The sequence below is a fragment of the Urocitellus parryii genome, chromosome 6, assembly GCF_045843805.1.
Source record: "Urocitellus parryii isolate mUroPar1 chromosome 6, mUroPar1.hap1, whole genome shotgun sequence".
Classification (NCBI taxonomy): Eukaryota; Metazoa; Chordata; class Mammalia; order Rodentia; family Sciuridae; genus Urocitellus; species Urocitellus parryii.
Window position 1 is genome coordinate 107,844,348 of NC_135536.1, and position 16,181 is coordinate 107,860,528.

At 38.8% G+C, this 16,181-nt stretch overlaps 1 protein-coding gene across 1 annotated transcript in view; it reads left to right on the forward strand.

Annotated features, from left to right (window-relative positions):
* Positions 1-1,627: 1,627 nt before the first annotated feature.
* Positions 1,628-16,181, forward strand: part of Rab8b (RAB8B, member RAS oncogene family) — a 64,009-nt gene continuing 49,455 nt past the window's right edge. The window contains exon 1 of the mRNA XM_026384890.2: positions 1,628-1,812. Coding sequence (XP_026240675.1) covers positions 1,689-1,812 — 124 coding nt within the window. The 5' untranslated portion in view covers positions 1,628-1,688. The remainder of the gene's footprint in view (positions 1,813-16,181) is intronic.

Here is a 16,181-nt window from a genome sequence, read left to right on the forward strand (position 1 = left end):
AATTATTTTTTCTTACTGCACCAATGGTTGAGTCCACTGGTTCCTTTACTAACTTCTAATTTTCCAGGTGTTTCCTTATATCTAAGGTAAATGTCTGGGTCAGTGGTTCTCTCATATTTTGGTTTCAGGACCCCTTTATTTTCTTAAAAAGTTTCTAGGACTCCAAAGAGTTTTTATCATGTTTTTTTTTTAACATATGGGTTTTAGCTGTTGGTATTTGACATATTAAGACATTAAAACTGAAAAGGGATAAGAGGAGGTTCTTGATGGAAATGGGGCTCCTGGTCTCCTAAGCTACTCCTCTACATCACAGGAACCAGTAAAGTCTCCTTTCATAGGAGCTTGATCTGATTGGGTTTCTACCACTAGCAAATAAAAGAGTACTGAATAATACACCTACAAAATAATTAGTCTAAGACAATAAATAATAAAGGATTAAACTGAGTATAACAATGCTATTTTCTCCATTCATTGTCACTCTTTGAAAGCCTACTGAAGGATGCTGAATATAAACATCACTAACACTTCTACAGTGCCTAATGGTTTTCAAAGTGCTTTCACATTAGGTATGTAATTCTCACTACAACCCTATGTAATAGCTTGTTCTATATCCATTTTATAGATGAGAAAACCGAGGTTTACAGAAGAACCCCCAGTGACTTGTCAGAGTGGTTAAAGCGACTGAACCAAGCCTAAAATCCAAAATTTAAAAAATTTGTTGTAATTATTCATACATGAAAATAGAATGCATTTTGACATATTATACATATATGGAGTATAACTTCCCATTCTTCTGAGTGTACATGATATAGAATTACATTGGTCCTATAAATATCATATATGCACCTAGGAGATAGTACTGTCTGTAAAATCCAAATCTTATTCTTTAAATTCCCATAGCCAAAGTTCCCGCCTCCGATGATGCTTGTTATTTTATAGGGCACAAAACTGTAGCACAGCCTTCCCAGATTTCTAAAATTTAAATCCATCCTCCCGCAGAAAGATGGGGGCAGTCTGCGTAGCAAATCCTTTAAAACAGTCATCACTTTTGGCCATGGTTTCCGCGGCATGAATAGAGTTCAAGTTAGCATGGTTATCATTGTTTTCCAGCTGTGACTGGGGGACTGCGGGAGGGTGCTTAAGCAGTGGTGCTGGTCAGGAATTGACGAAGACGGATAATACTTTGCAAGCTGCGCCACAGTCACTCTAAGAAAGCATCCTGGCTCCGGGGTCCCAGCGGAAGAAATGCGGGAGCTGCGGGACTCGGATTCCTAAGTCCTGGATTTGGAAGGCAAACAAAGAAACAACCAAGTTAAGTTCCGACGGCGCGATAAGCAGAGTTCAAAATGAATCCTCCCTTCCCTGCTAGGGTGGAAATGCCTAGTCCACAGATCACACCACCCAGAACAGATCGTCTGCTGTGGCGGTCTGGACTGTCCGCACCGGGCACGCCCGAGGTTTCCCAAAGGCACTACCAGTCCCATGAAGCCCCGGGACGCGGGCGGTGATGACGAAGACTCCACGGATTGGCCACGGGGCGGGGCGCGCAGTCCTTCTGGGGGTGGGTGGGGTGGGGTGCAGGGCGGAGCGAGCGGCGGCTCGGCGGGCACGCCCCCTAGCCGCGGCCCCCTCCCGGCCTCTCTCCACCGCCTTCTCTCGCTCTCGGGTCAGAGGGCCGGAGCGAGAAGATGGCGAAGACGTACGATTATCTGTTCAAGCTGCTGCTGATCGGCGACTCGGGCGTGGGCAAGACCTGCCTTCTGTTCCGCTTCTCCGAGGACGCCTTCAACACTACGTTCATCTCCACCATCGGTGAGGGAGGGGCCGCGGCCCGGGACTGGGAGTGAGAAATGGGGGGCGGGTACTTGGGGGCCTGGGAGAGGGCGAGCGAGGGCTTGGAAGCCTAGGAGAGGAGACCTCAGGAACCGTAGGGAGGCGAGGGCTGTGAGTGAGGGCGAAGGCTTGAGGGAGAGGGGCGGGCGGGGACGTGAGGCGGGGGTGTGGAGGGGGCAAAGGAAGGGGAAACCGGAGAAACAAGGGCTATTGGGGAAACGAGAGGGTTCAGGGGCTGAGGTTGACAAGGAGGGATCCCAGAGGGACAAAGTGGGGGAACACAGGAAATCTCAGGGAGAGAGAAGAGGGGATAGTATATATGAAAATGGATTAAAAGACAGCAAAGAGGAAGGAAACGTGAAGGGGGAAGAATGAGAGGGACGTGAAGTAAAGGAACAGAGGACACTAGGGACAAGAGAAGTGAGACCAGGCAGTTAATTGGAAGGGAACTGAGGGAAATGAATGATCGGGAGGTGAAAGATGAGGGGACATTGGCCATAAGAAATCCGGACGTAGATGCCGTGAGAGAGGGCAGAAGAAAATTGCAGGTGGGAGAAGGGTTCCGGGAACCAGTGGACGGCAGGCGAATACTTGGTGGAGAAAGTAAAGGAGAGCTGGGTGTGAGAAAAAGAAAAGGGGAAGCAACATATGTTGTAAAGAGGTTGATCAGAGAAGATGGAAAAGGGAGAGGAAATGGAAAGCAGTGGGGCATAGGACATTTCCCAATATCTGGGAGCATTGGTTATGATTTTCTCTTTACTTCTCTTGGATCAAGGAGAAAACAAAAATGACTAATGATAGAATAATGTCAATGGAGCATTAAATTGTTCTGAGTTTGTTAAAGTTGTTGGTGACTTTTATGAATGATGTGGTCAGGAAAATATGGTTCACCTCTTTACTACCATCTCCTGAGGAATGGGACTTGAATATTTAACTTTTAAACCAAGGAACTGATCTAAAATTCTTCCTGCATGCCTGTGTATTTTGTTTTGGTTCTGATTATTACTTGTTAAATGAATCACAACATATGATATACCCCCCAATTACTTCCAGTTGATTCAAGAGTTTTTTCTAATGTTGACTGGGAGCTGTCCTTCATCCATTTGTAGTGAAAGACATGTTGAGGTAACAAGATCTCTAACTTACTATAAACTGAAGAACAAATCAAAACTGGTTTAAGCTGAATGTGGAAATGACCTTAACATCATTTCCCTTAAATTAAGTAGAGTTAAGTAAGTACCTTAAGAATCTTAGCTTTTGGTTGCCTGTATGATGTGCCTGGCCTCTAATAGTAGTTTATTAACACATCTTTCATATTTCACCATGCATTTCTGGGTTGAGAAATAATAGAGAACTACTGCTTGGTAATAAATGTGTTTAAATATTTGTGAGTTTTAAGGATAATTCATCATTTCAAAAAAAGAATGCATGGGTATAGAGTACTTTTCAAGTATTGGAAAAGACTCTCATTTGTTATTCTGATTGCTTTCATACAGATTGCATGGTCTAAAATCTCCTGAGTGTTATGATGTCTGGGCTTAGGGAAGTTTAAGTTGCAAGTTCTTGGCAGTCAGTCTTGAGTGGGACTTTTTCTTTTCTGAGGAAGCAGACTTTAAATGTCATCTCTCAAGTATATTCCTAAGAGATTTGGTAGGAGCTGGTACAGCAACAAAAGGCATTAATTTTGACATTGGTACTAATTTCAAAACTCCAAATAACTTTTTTTCACTGTTGAGTGCATATTGCAATACAGTTGGTAAAGGACAATTTCTAACTAGTGGGTACCCTTTGCCCATTCTATGTGGGACACTCCTAGAAATATCTTGCCTTGAAAGTGAGTAAGTCTCACTGATGATATTTCTGTTAAGTTCCTTGAATTTTTTTTTTGCTTGTTCATAATAATTTCATTAGTTTTCTCCCCCTCCCCTTAATTTTTGTCCCCCATTTTGTGTAAGGGCATCTGCTCCTTTTAAAATAGTAGCTTTTTTAAAAAAATTTTTATTTTTGGGTACAGGCCTTGAACTTAGGTGTACCCGACTACTGAGCCACATCCCCAGTCCTAGTTTGTATTTAGAGAAAGGGTCTCATTGAGTTGCCTAGCACCTTGCTTTTTGCTGAGGCTGGCTTTGAACTCATGATCCTCCTGCCTCAGCCTCCCTAGCTTCTGGGATTACAGGCATGCGCCACCATACCAGCAAAATAGTAGCTTTTAACTCTTACTTTTTTGTGCTGGGGTTGTTTAGCTCAGTGGTACAGCATATGATTAGCAGGCATGAGGGCCCTAGATTCAATCCTCAGCACCCAATAACCCAATATAATTATAAATATGTGTAAATATGTATGCATATATATTTTGAGGATTCAAATTTTTCTTGTGTGGCATATATATAATATAATATTATATATATATATATATATGATTGAAATGAGCTTCTGAGCTTCTTTGGATGGTTGCAGCTATTAAGAAATGAAAACCAGCATCCTGTAGCAGTTTAGAATAGGAGGTAGACATTAAATGGGGTGAATCTCATGGGGGAGCTTGTGTGGTGGATGTGGTAAACAGAAGCTGTGAGCTGTGTCTTCTTCAGTTGACCTGGAGGAGGAGGGGAAAATCCCATGCCTCTTATTTAGCCTCAGAGCTCCAACAGGAAGTGGTAGCACACTACCTTCAAACAGCAGGAGAATTTATGTACCTGAAACCTAATGCTTTGCCATTGAAATTAAGCTAGGAAAATAAGCTGAATGTTAACACCGTTCTAGTGAAAAATTCCACTAGATTCATCACTGTGGTGTTCACCTCTTTAGAGGCAAAGTTACTTCCCCTAAGCCTTTACCCTATCTTTAAATGATCTGAAATGTTGAGGTGACAGTTGGTGGCCCATCTCCTCTCCAGTCATATTGTACCTACATGTGTAAATTTCTGGGGTTTTCTGTGAAAGGGTTTTGACAAAGGTCTGCTTTAGCATTACTGACATAACTTGATAAACTCTACATCACAGGAAATACTCATTTCTTAATGCCTGGGGTTTGCGTGTATGTTTTGGTAGATATGTACACATATCTGTTTTCTTCCCATGAAGATACTTTTAAGTCTTAATTTTGCCTGTTCAAAGTTTGTGTAGTTTTTAAAAATGGGAGCCTGCCATCTTCAGACACTGTTGTGATAGGAGTTCTGTCATCAAAAGGAAGGAGACCATTATCATTTTGGTTCCAGATATAGTTGTCTTATAGATACTTTCTTCTTCTCCCTTCTCTTAAGTTCTTACCATTCTCTGTCTCTTTCATTTCCTTTCTGTGCTTTGCTGTGGTCAATGATTTCTTTTATCTGACTTGTTGGGGATCTTCCAGTATATATCATTCAGGTAATAGTTGTTAAACATGGAGTATGGGTTGTTTTATCCACTTGAAGAGATTATAGGCACAGTGTTCAAGACCAACTGACCTTTCAGTTCAGATATTTGAAAATTTAAAAAAATTCGTGATTGATTGGTTCCAAAAAAACGTCCTTTATATAACCATTATTAACATTACTATATTGTAAAATATAACATTAAGGCAATCAGGAATGGTAATACGATTAATCATATATGTCCTATGGGATGTGGCTGCCTTTTAATATTGATACAGATACATATTGATATCTTAAAATGACCCTATGTGAAACAAGATGCTGGTAGAACAAATAACTCAGCCCTGTCCTCTAACAGGACAATCTAAACTTCTTCCCTTTGCTGTCTCTCCCCTGCCCTACCCCCTTCTTCCTGTTAGGTATTTCCTGAGTGGTTTCATTATTTAGAATAGTCATACTTTGACAGCAGAGTCTTAGAAATTATCTTCTTTGTGCCCCACCCTAATTTTATAAATGAGAAAATGAATGTTTAGTTGATGTTCTCAAAATTACATAGCTGGTTGTAGCGAAGCCTTCAGTAAAACTCCAAATCTGAGTCTGTCACTTTTCACAATGAGCTGCTGTTATTTCTGATCTGTATGATCATCTCCATAAATTCAAGTCACCACCTTTTCCGGGAAGAATTAGATTTTGCACGCTTGCCTGTGTGAGGAAGTTAGGATGCTTCCACTTTTTTTAAAAATATTTTTTTTAGGTGTTGATGGATCATTATTTTATTTATTTATTTATATTCGGTGCTGAGAATAGAACTCAGTACCTCACACATGCTAGGCAAGCACTCTACTACTGAGCCACAACCCTAACCCAGATGTTTCCACTTTCATTAACCGTGTCTGCTTAGGGAAATAGTCAATGTCCATTAAATGGCTCTGATCCCTATAAGAGTTTATAGTGGGGTAACTTAGCATTTGTAGCTGTTCTTTGCCCTTTCTTTCTATGTTTGTAGTTTCAGCTTAGAAGATCAAAGTACGTTCTGCCATAAAAAATTTCTTCCGTGATCAAAATAACTAATGAAATAATTAATAGCCACATGTTGGTAATTGTTGCAGCTTAGTCTTGTTAGAACACTTTTAGACATTTTATTCTGTGACATTGCATATTTTTCTTGAGTTCCCTTTTCTTAAAATCAGGGTTAATACATAATAGCCCATGGGCCATATGTGGCCTGCAGCCTCTTTCTGTGTAGTCCACAAGCTAAGAATAGTTTTTACTTTTTTTTTTTTTTTTTTCCAGTACTGGGGATTGAACCCAGGGATGCCTAACCACTGAGCCACTTTTTAATTTTTCCCCAGCCCCCGCCTCCTTTTAAAAATATTTATATTTTAGTAGTAGTTGGACACAATACCTTTATTTTATTTGTTTGTTTTTATGTGATGCTGAGGATCGAACCCAGGGTCTTGCACATACTAGGCGAGCACTCTACCGCTGAGCCACAACTCCAGCCCTCCCCAGCCCTTTTTATTTTTTATTTTGAGACAGGGTCTCACTAAGTCCTTAGGGCCTTGACAAATTGCTGAGGTTGATCCTGAACTTGTGATCCTCCTGCCTCAGCCTTCCAAGTCTCTGGGATTTAGGTGTGCACCACTACACCCAGCTGGTTTTTACATTTTTAAAGATTATTTAAGAAATAAAACAAAACAATGAAGAATATGCAACAGAGGCCAAATGTATACCAGAAAGCTCAAAAATATTTACTAACTGGTCCTTTATTAAAAAAAAAAGTTTGTTGACTTTTGCTTAAAATTAAAAAGTGTTTTTTGATTGGTAGCATTTCAAAGCTTTTATCAAGATTTATTGACTAAAAAACAAACTCTGTCATATTTACATTTTTATCCAAGATGAGATCAACATTAATCCAGATATGTACAGCAAGTTGATTTTAATTTTCATAGTTGTTTTCTTTGGTTTCAGCTTCTTAAAGAAAAATATGCAAGGAACATGCAAGTTCAGATTGAACATTTTGTGCATAAAGCCTTGTTTTAATGTCATTGTGTTCTTTCTGAGCTGTCAGTAGATTTCTCATCTAAGTGATAACTTCAATAGCAGCACTAGTTCAGAAAAAGTGGCATTTAATACTGGGTGTGAAGGGTTAAATTTATCTCCTTAATTAATGTGCTAGTGAATGAAAAAGCTTTCTACAAATTAAGGATGGGCACAGGGAAACTGAGTCTTGGATTTAGATGTGGATCTGTCTTAGGAATAAGTGTCCTTTAATAAAGAGCTTCACCATCTGTTCTACAAACAGCAAGTCAGGGAGGGGGTTCTCTTGGCAACAACTGCAACATTGTTTGGATCCACTTAGAAAAGCTGGAGGAGAATAGTTTTAGATGTTGTTTTAGAGGGAAATAAGTCTAACCTTTGAAGACAAGGAAAAATTTAGCAGTTGAGTTTTGAATTGAATCCCATAACTGATCTGAAAAGAACCATGGAGCCAGAATGGGAAGACCAGAGAGCTGCTAGCATGGCCTGAGCTGGTGCTGGTCTAGTTCTGCCAGCCTGCGCACAGCTCTGCTCTGGGATCAGCTTTCCCATGGGTGTTAGAGTTGTTACTTGGGAAAATTTTGCAGGAATGAATTTTCATAGTAAGATAAGAAGAGGGTTGGAGGGGGGTTGGGGAAGTAGATTTTAGGTAGTGAATAATATTGTAAAGTGTGAGATCACCAAGCTTCTGAAATGTAAATAGCCATGGGAAAACAAAAGGGAACTTTAGGGTAGGATTGTAGACTGTTTCTTAGGTCAGGGGTGCAAACTCAAATAGGCCAGGGAGGAGCTATGAATAAGGTGATTGGGCCCTGAATGGGAGGCAGTAAGGTATAGGGAATCCAATGTCTGCATTTCAGCTGCAGTTTTACCATCACCATGCTGGAAAGTCTTCTCATATTTCAAGATAGGCTAAAAATCTCTCATAAAACCCCAAAATTATGGGCAGTTAAACAACAAAATAGTGTAAGGGCCAAACAGACATGTCTGTGGCTACATGAAGTTGTGAGCTGCCAGCTTACAAACCAGGCATGATGGTCAAGGATCTGTGATGATTAGGTACTTTAAAATTGATACTTTAATCAGAGATGGTGTATATAAGGAGAAGTCCTAAATTATTTTCATTTTCCAGGCAGTGAAGTTGTTGGTGGTTGGTTTGTGGTTGGTGTTAGGGAGATAGCATGTTAAAATTTTTTTTCTTTTAAAGAGAGAGAGAAAGATGAGAGAGAGAGAGAGAGAGAGAGAGAGAGAGAGAGAGAGAAAGAAAGAGAGAGAGAAAGAATCTTAAGATTTATTTTTTAGTTATTGGTGGACACAACATCTTTGTTTGTATGTGGTGCTGAGGATCGAACCCAGGCCGCACGCATGCCAGGCGAGCGCGCTACCACTTGAGCCACATCCCCCGCCCAACATGTTAAATTAACTATGGGTCTAGAGTCAGATCTGAGTTCCTATCCTGGCATATGCTTCTCCTAACTTCAAGGCCTTTGGTAAGTGGGTTGTCCTTCTAGAGCCTTGGTTCCTTCATGTTCAGTAGGGTGTAAGAATACTGTATTACTTTTCAGGTTTGCTGTGAGTTGTCTAAGGTAAGAATCAAGTCTTATTTAACTTTTAAATTTCCAAGGCCTGTATGAAGTGATTGCACAGTTGGACGAGTGAAAGGATAGATGTGAATTGTGAGAGAATTGTGAGAGCACAGTAAGAGCTGTAAAGCATTGCCTGAGTTTGTTGTTATTCTTTTATGGTGTTAGAGATGATTAGGTGATGTCTGAATTAAAAGTGTTTAATTTGAATTTTTAACACAAGAGTGTCATCTCCCCCAGCATAAAATGCTGTATATCTTTCTATAATCTCTTTTAAAGTGTTGTTTAACAATATAAAAGATATTTCACTTATCTTTCAGTCTGCATAATAAGCTATTATTTGAACACCCTGCTTTCAACCCCCCACTAACATAAATACCAAATAGAAAATGAGTGAAATCACTGGGTTTGCATTAGAAGAGCCATTTCAGCTTTGTCTCTGCCCATTAGCTTCAAACAATGCAACAGATGCCTGTTAACAGTTTCATGCCCATTTTTAATTAGCAGATGGAGCTGTGTTTGTGTCTGTGTTCTGCCCAGCACTTATTTGAGTGACAGGGTACTGAGTGGATTAGAATTAGACTGGGTGTTTGGGTTCAATACAGCCAAATTCTTTTTTTTAAAAAAATGCATATAAACATTTATTATATAGAACCATTTGCATATCTCTCACTAGAACAGCATGTATCTAGAGTAAAACTGACGTGAAGTTATGTTTTCTACACTTATTGTAGGAAGAATTTATCATTTTATGGTTTAAATGAAAGTTTCACTTTAATCTTGAAATTATCACAAAATGATTTTTTTAAAAGATGCAATTTGCTGTTTTGACACAGTAAGTTGAGGAATACCAGGGCTAGGATGGATAGGCTTCAGCATAGTGTGTTGAGAAATAGTGCAAATCTGGGGTGAAAAATGCCAGTACTGGTGGGTTAGTAGTGGTTGCCTGGAATGCCATCTTCTGCAGGGTCTGAGGTCATATCTGAGCAGCAAGACTGATGGCTGTGGTGGATTTTTAACATTTGCCACAGAGATGGCAACACACCAGACATATGCTGTTTTCTAAATAAAACAGGTAGCGATGTGCCCTCCAACATGTTATGGCTACATTTCAGTATTAGCAATATTTTTAGTGAATAATTATTGGACATACTGTGTCAAGAGATGGGTTTTTATGTTTGAAGGTTTTTCTTTGAATTAGTAAAAACCTGAAAGGATTTAGGTGCCTGGTTGTCTTTAGAGGAAGAAATAAATCTGCTTTTTTTTTTTTTTTTTTTAGTTACTCCGGACTTCCTTTGGAAAGCCACATGAAGTGGTGGAAATGTTTAGAAGCAGTCTTGCACAGCAGCCCTGTTGGCTGTGATGAAATGTTTTCTTGCTGTCCTACCTAGAGCATGTAGCATGTTTAATTAGGCACTTTGATATTTACCAGTTGCTGAACCTTTGGACATTTTCCAGGAAGCTCTCATCTTCCTCAGCCCAGGATTTTAGTTCTTAGCACCCAGGGTAAATGCTAAAGCTCTGTCTGATATCATGTTCATCAAATTTAGGCTTACTGTCCTTAAGGTAGACCACAGTGCTGCTTGGCAGCTTTTGACAGCATTTCAGAACTTCAAAGCATTTGCAAAAGCTGTGTTAGGTGTGGAATCCCACCTCATCATGGTAAAAAACCAACCACAGAGCTATTAGGCAATGTGTAAAGTTGCACAGCTTTCTGCTGGCAGAGCTGGTATTGGCAGGGCTTTCCATATCACATAGTAATTTCACATATTTTGGCAAAGAACTTGGCAGTAATTGTCTTAATAAATTGTGGATATTTTCCTGGTATATAGAGTGGAGGGGCAACCTCTGAGGATGTATTATCAAATTTTGATGTGAAATAGAGGGTGAGCTGCTTAAAGTTATATGGTAGGCTCGATTCTTATGACTCTATGCAATGTATGTTTATCTGGAATAGGCATTACAAAATAATTTCTTCATACACATATACACAAAAATACATAAAATCCATTACAAAACAAAACACTTGCATTGTGAGGTGTCAGTGACTAACTCTTCTGAAATTTGTTTATTGCTGTGAGTTTGCATGGGGTAGCCTGTTTATGGTTTTCAAAAAGAATTTTTTTTTTACTTTCTTCTTTTCTAAAAGTCTCTAAATAAAATCTTGATACAGAATGGAAAACAATTCTTTATTGAGTGTTAACTGTTCTGTTTTTGAAATGGCTCAGACTTCTTTCTCATTTCACTAACCATTAGCAATTCATTCCTACCCAGGATTTGGGGAGAAGTGATTGGGTTGAGAAGAAAATTGTGAAAACAATATTCTGATCCCCACCCCATCCATTTCTTTGGCTATTTGTTCAGTCTCTTTTGCTTTTGTTAGCAGCTGGAGTAATCTATTCAGTAAAAAGTTAGAAGCTTCTGCCTAAAATAGAGAATTAATAGTGACTATGACTGCTATCATTCTTTTATATTGTATAGAGAACTATGTGGTAAAAATTGGTGCTTGTCTTCATCACAACTGGTAATGAGCAGTAAGCTACAGACTAGGGTATTGCCCACAAACAGAATAATATGAGTTTGTACATTTCCTGTTTTGACTACATATATTATTTTGAAATTTTCTAATTTTATGGAAGCATGAAATTTTAATTTTAATAACTTTTCATGAAAATGAAATCCACTACAATTAAATTGAAAAACATACATATATACTGCCAGTAGTGGTGTCTTAAACCTTTACCCTTCAACTTTGATAAACTATTACATTTTAAATTTGTGAACTCAAAAACTTCTTACCACCAGAAAAAATCAGGTAACACAATCAATAGATGAAAATTTGAACTAAACTGACAATTCCCAAAAGAAAAAATACAAATGACCAACAAATATGTGAAAAAAAATGTTTAACATTTTTTGTGTGTGTGTTAAGGGGTTGCTGGGGATTGAACCTGGGGCGTTTTACCATTGAACCACATCCCCAGCCCTTTATGTTTTTTAAATTTTAAGACAGGGTCTCACTAGGTTGCTGAGGATCTTGCTGAGTTGCTGAGGCCAGCCTTGAACTTATAATCCTCTTGCCTCAGTCCCCTGAGTCACTAAGATTACAGGGGAGCATTACCAAGCCCAGCTTCAGCATTTTTAGCAATCAGGAAAATGCAAATCAAAACTAGACTGAAATTTTATCTCTCCAGTTAGAATGGCATCCATCATGAATACAAACAATAGTAAAGTTTAGAGAGGAGGTAGAAGAAAAGGAACTTTTACACTGTTGGGAGTATAGACTAGTATATCCATTTTGGAAATCAGTATGGAGGTTCCTCAAAAGAACCACCATTTTACCCAGCTAGTTTTCTGTCAGTAGATGAATAAATAAGGAAAGTGTAGTATATTTACATAAGAGAGTTTTAGCCATAAAGAAGAATGAAATTATATCATATGCAGGAAAATGGATGGAACTCGAGAACATTAAGTGAAATAAGCCAAATTCAGAAAGGCAAGGGTCACGTATTCTTTCATAAGTGGAATCTAGAGAGAAAAAATGGGGGTTTAGGGGAGGGTTGGTAATCTCATGAAAATAGAAGAGAGACCAGTAGGGTAGAAGAAGGGGACCAAGGGGAGGGAAGAGGTGAAGAAGGTACTGGGGAATGAAGTTGACCAAATTATATTGTTATGTTGTGTGCATGTACATTTTTGTAACAACAAATTCCACTTTCATCTATAATTATACCAAAACCAATGAAAGTATTTAAAAATAAATAAGGTAATTTATACTGTGAAATTATTGTATGACTTGCCACAATTTTTGTTCATATCATCTCTTAGTTATTGTAAAATAAATCACACAGTACTGTGAAAAACAATTGGTGCATCTTTCCAGCCTGTCAGGGCACAATCTCCTCCTGAAGACATTAGACTGGCCTGTTTTCTCATCATAAAAGGTGAGTGCTAGCTTCATGATACTCAGTCTATGAAATCAGTGTCTGAAAAGGAAAACAGTTTTTCATTTTCATTCTTCTGCAGGTGCTTGTGTACAAGGGTTCTTTTCACCAGTGTGTTTGGATGTCATGTAGACAAAAGGAAGAAGTAGTAGTAGTTAATTCAGACAAACCTGTGTTACTCTTGGAAATTGGTGAAAATTTTTGTAGTATTGAAGAGATTGCTTAATGTTTTTGAATCCCGTCCTTAAAATGTCTTGGTTTTAGTGATAAAGCTGAATGTAACCCTAAAAATAACTATTTGAATGTTGAAAGGAGTTCTTTGTATAAAGCCTTTTAAAATACTCTCATTTTCTTTACACTTAAGCATGGCATGGTAGGTGAAAAATAATCTGAGACAACAGGATCTCTTTAGCTGGTGCTCAGTTTCCATTTGACAGATAAGAAGCCCTGAGGCTCAGGGGCAGTTGCCCATGGTGACACGGACCCTGATATTGAGCATTAGTTTTCTGATTTCAAGTCTCTTTTATACTTCATCTGCCTTCAGTTCTCTGGCAATGAAAAGATGCTAATGGTTTAGTTGGATACAGACAACATTTTGTAGGAGAAAAGGAAAGGATTGAACTAGGATATCTAGGTCCAAGCACATCTCTGGTCCTTGATTGGCCATTTTCTTTGGGGTTGAAAAGGAGCAGCTGGGAGTGGGGTAAGATTTGAACTAGATCTGCAAGAACTTTCATTGCTTACCAAGTTAGTTAGGAAGAATTGTAGTGGTTTGTTCATGAACTACTCATGCCAGACACTTAAGTCATTAGCATTTTCACTAAATTCACTCATCTGGTAACATTTTTTGGTCTGCAAAATTTTGAGAGGAGGGGCTGGGGATGTGGCTCAGCGGTAGTGCGCTCGCCTGGCATGCGTGCGGCCCGGGTTCGATCCTCAGCACCATATACCAACGAAGATGTTGTGTCTGCCGAGAAATAAAAATAAATAAATAAATAAATATTAAAAAAAAAATTTTGAGAGGAAAGGGCTGCTCTCTGTCTATAGCAGCCTCTCAAAAATTTGAGAGGTCATTTTAGCACAGTGATGAGAAAAGCTACAAGGATAAATATATGATACTTTGAAAGCACAGAAGAGAGTTTGGGGAGAGCTTTTAGGAGGAAATTACATGAATGCTCAAATCAGAACCTGAAGGAGGACTGAGCTGGTAGAATGGGAGAGTGTGAAGAAGAAGAATTGTGGGCTCGGGGCTCCTGCGATTCGGCCCTTGGAGGAACTCCCATATCCCATTTGGCTGAAGGCTCAAATGAAATCTGGGGGATGTAATAAGAGGCAGATCTGAAGGGTTATTAGATGGCAGATTATGAGGGGCTTTTAAACCTTGTTCAGAGCCTGGCTTTATCGAGAGTGTTAGGGAGTCACCTAGGGATCTTAGGCTGGGAGACCAGTTGGGATGTTGGTAAGACAATATTAATTGTCCCTTCCCTTCACCTGGACTTTTTCTGCATATAAAGTGCTTGCATTTATATTCTTTTATGTAAACTACCCTGAACATGGAAAGAGATTATTATTCTAGAAAAGGAATCTCAAGTTTTAAGAGGATAATTGGCTTAATCAGTCTTGTAAGTAGGTAGAGAAACCAAGACTTGAGCCTCACACTTCAGATCTGGGCTGTTTTCTGTCTATAGCAGCCTGCACTTATCAGAAAAATCTTCTGAGGGACTCAGTGTATTGGGCACGTAATCATAGGTGTGATCCCTCTTGGTGGTCTGGAAGAACAGTATAAGCTGACCAACAAACCTTTCAGAACTATGTTGAATGGGAAGATGAACAAGTCCCTCTGGACAGGCCCCAGCAATAGCTAATGCTAAAATGCATCATGTTGCCTATTGGCCCCTGGAGGTCAGTGGACTTGTGGTTTGGGGTTGTCTCTTGGACTCGAATCCAGTTCCTCAGGAAGCAATCAAACATGTACACACCAGAATGAAGGCAGGAAAGGACATAGTTTTATTGCAAATTCAATTTTTTTGCATAAAGAAAACTAATTATATCAGAAAGCTGCATTATCTTTCCACTTGGGGCCATTGGTTTGATATGCTTGTATGTTGTTGGCCTTAGACTGATTTGCTAGGAATAGCTACCTTAATTGTGAGCTTCCTTCCTTTGTGAGTTAAGTTTCAACTTCACAGTAGCTTCTCCTTTTTTCTAGGGTGAAATTTTATCTACTCTAGCTTTTGTTTGTAAAACCCTGTTTGGCAAAGTTTTCCTTTTGCTTTATATAAGAGCTGACATTATAATGCTTATGATATACCGAATATTGTTCTAGGCATTAACATTTCTTGTGGATTGACCTATTTAAATACCCTTAGTGTGTTTTAGTTGTATTTTGTTATTATCCTCATTTTTCAAAATGAGGTAATTGAGGCACAAAGTAGTTGAATAATTTCTCAAGGTCATATAGCTTATAAGTGGTAGAAACAATCCAAATTTGAATTCAGTCTGCTTTTAGAGTCTGGGATTTTAACCATTGTCTTTCTGCTCTAACATGACTCAGAAGTATTTTTTTGAAAGAAGAAAGGAGGGAAAGAGAAGAAAAGAAAAGAGAGAGAAGAGATTTGTTATCTTCCAGGAGGCAGTGCAGGTTGAGCTGTGGCACTACTCTTTACCCACAGAGTTCTTTAACCCCCTTGGTCTCAGTTCCCTTTTCTCCGCAAAGAATTGGTGTGAGGCAGTTTAATGAAGAAATATAGTAGCGCATTTAACATAGGTCCGAGGATGTGGTCAAACTCACTAAATTGTTAAAGTTTTTTGTTTTATCTAGGGAGTCTTTGAAGCACTTATTAGGGTGAGTTCCATTTAAAAAAAATATTGATTACCTAATGGGGTGTGTTTTGGAGTTCTAGAATTAGTTCTTTTTTTTTTCCTAAGATACTTTTTTTCATTATAGTTCTTCATAATACATAATAATTATACAAGCATGGACTATAATTTGCTCCAGTTCAGTCCCTGATACTTATACCTTTCCCTTCCCTTCTCTCCTTCTCCCTTCCCTTTACTCTACTGATCTGTCTTCTATTTATAGGTAAATTGATGCCTTATGAGTATACATAAATGTGAAATTCACTGTGGTATATTATGCTTATAGGAAAGTTTGGTTAGTTTTTTTAAAAATATTTTTTAGTTATAGATGAACACAATATCTTTATTTTATTTATTTATTTTTATGTGGTGAAGATCAAACCCAGTATCTCATATACATTCGAGGCAAGCACTCTACCACTGAACCACAATCCTAGGCCAGAAAGTTTTGGTTAGTTTTATTACACTGTTCCTCCCTTTTCTCATCTGTCCCTTCTCCCCCTCAATCCCCTTACTCTACTCTACTGGTCTTTCTTCTATAGAAAATTAATTCTTAAGAAAGCTTAGAATCACATG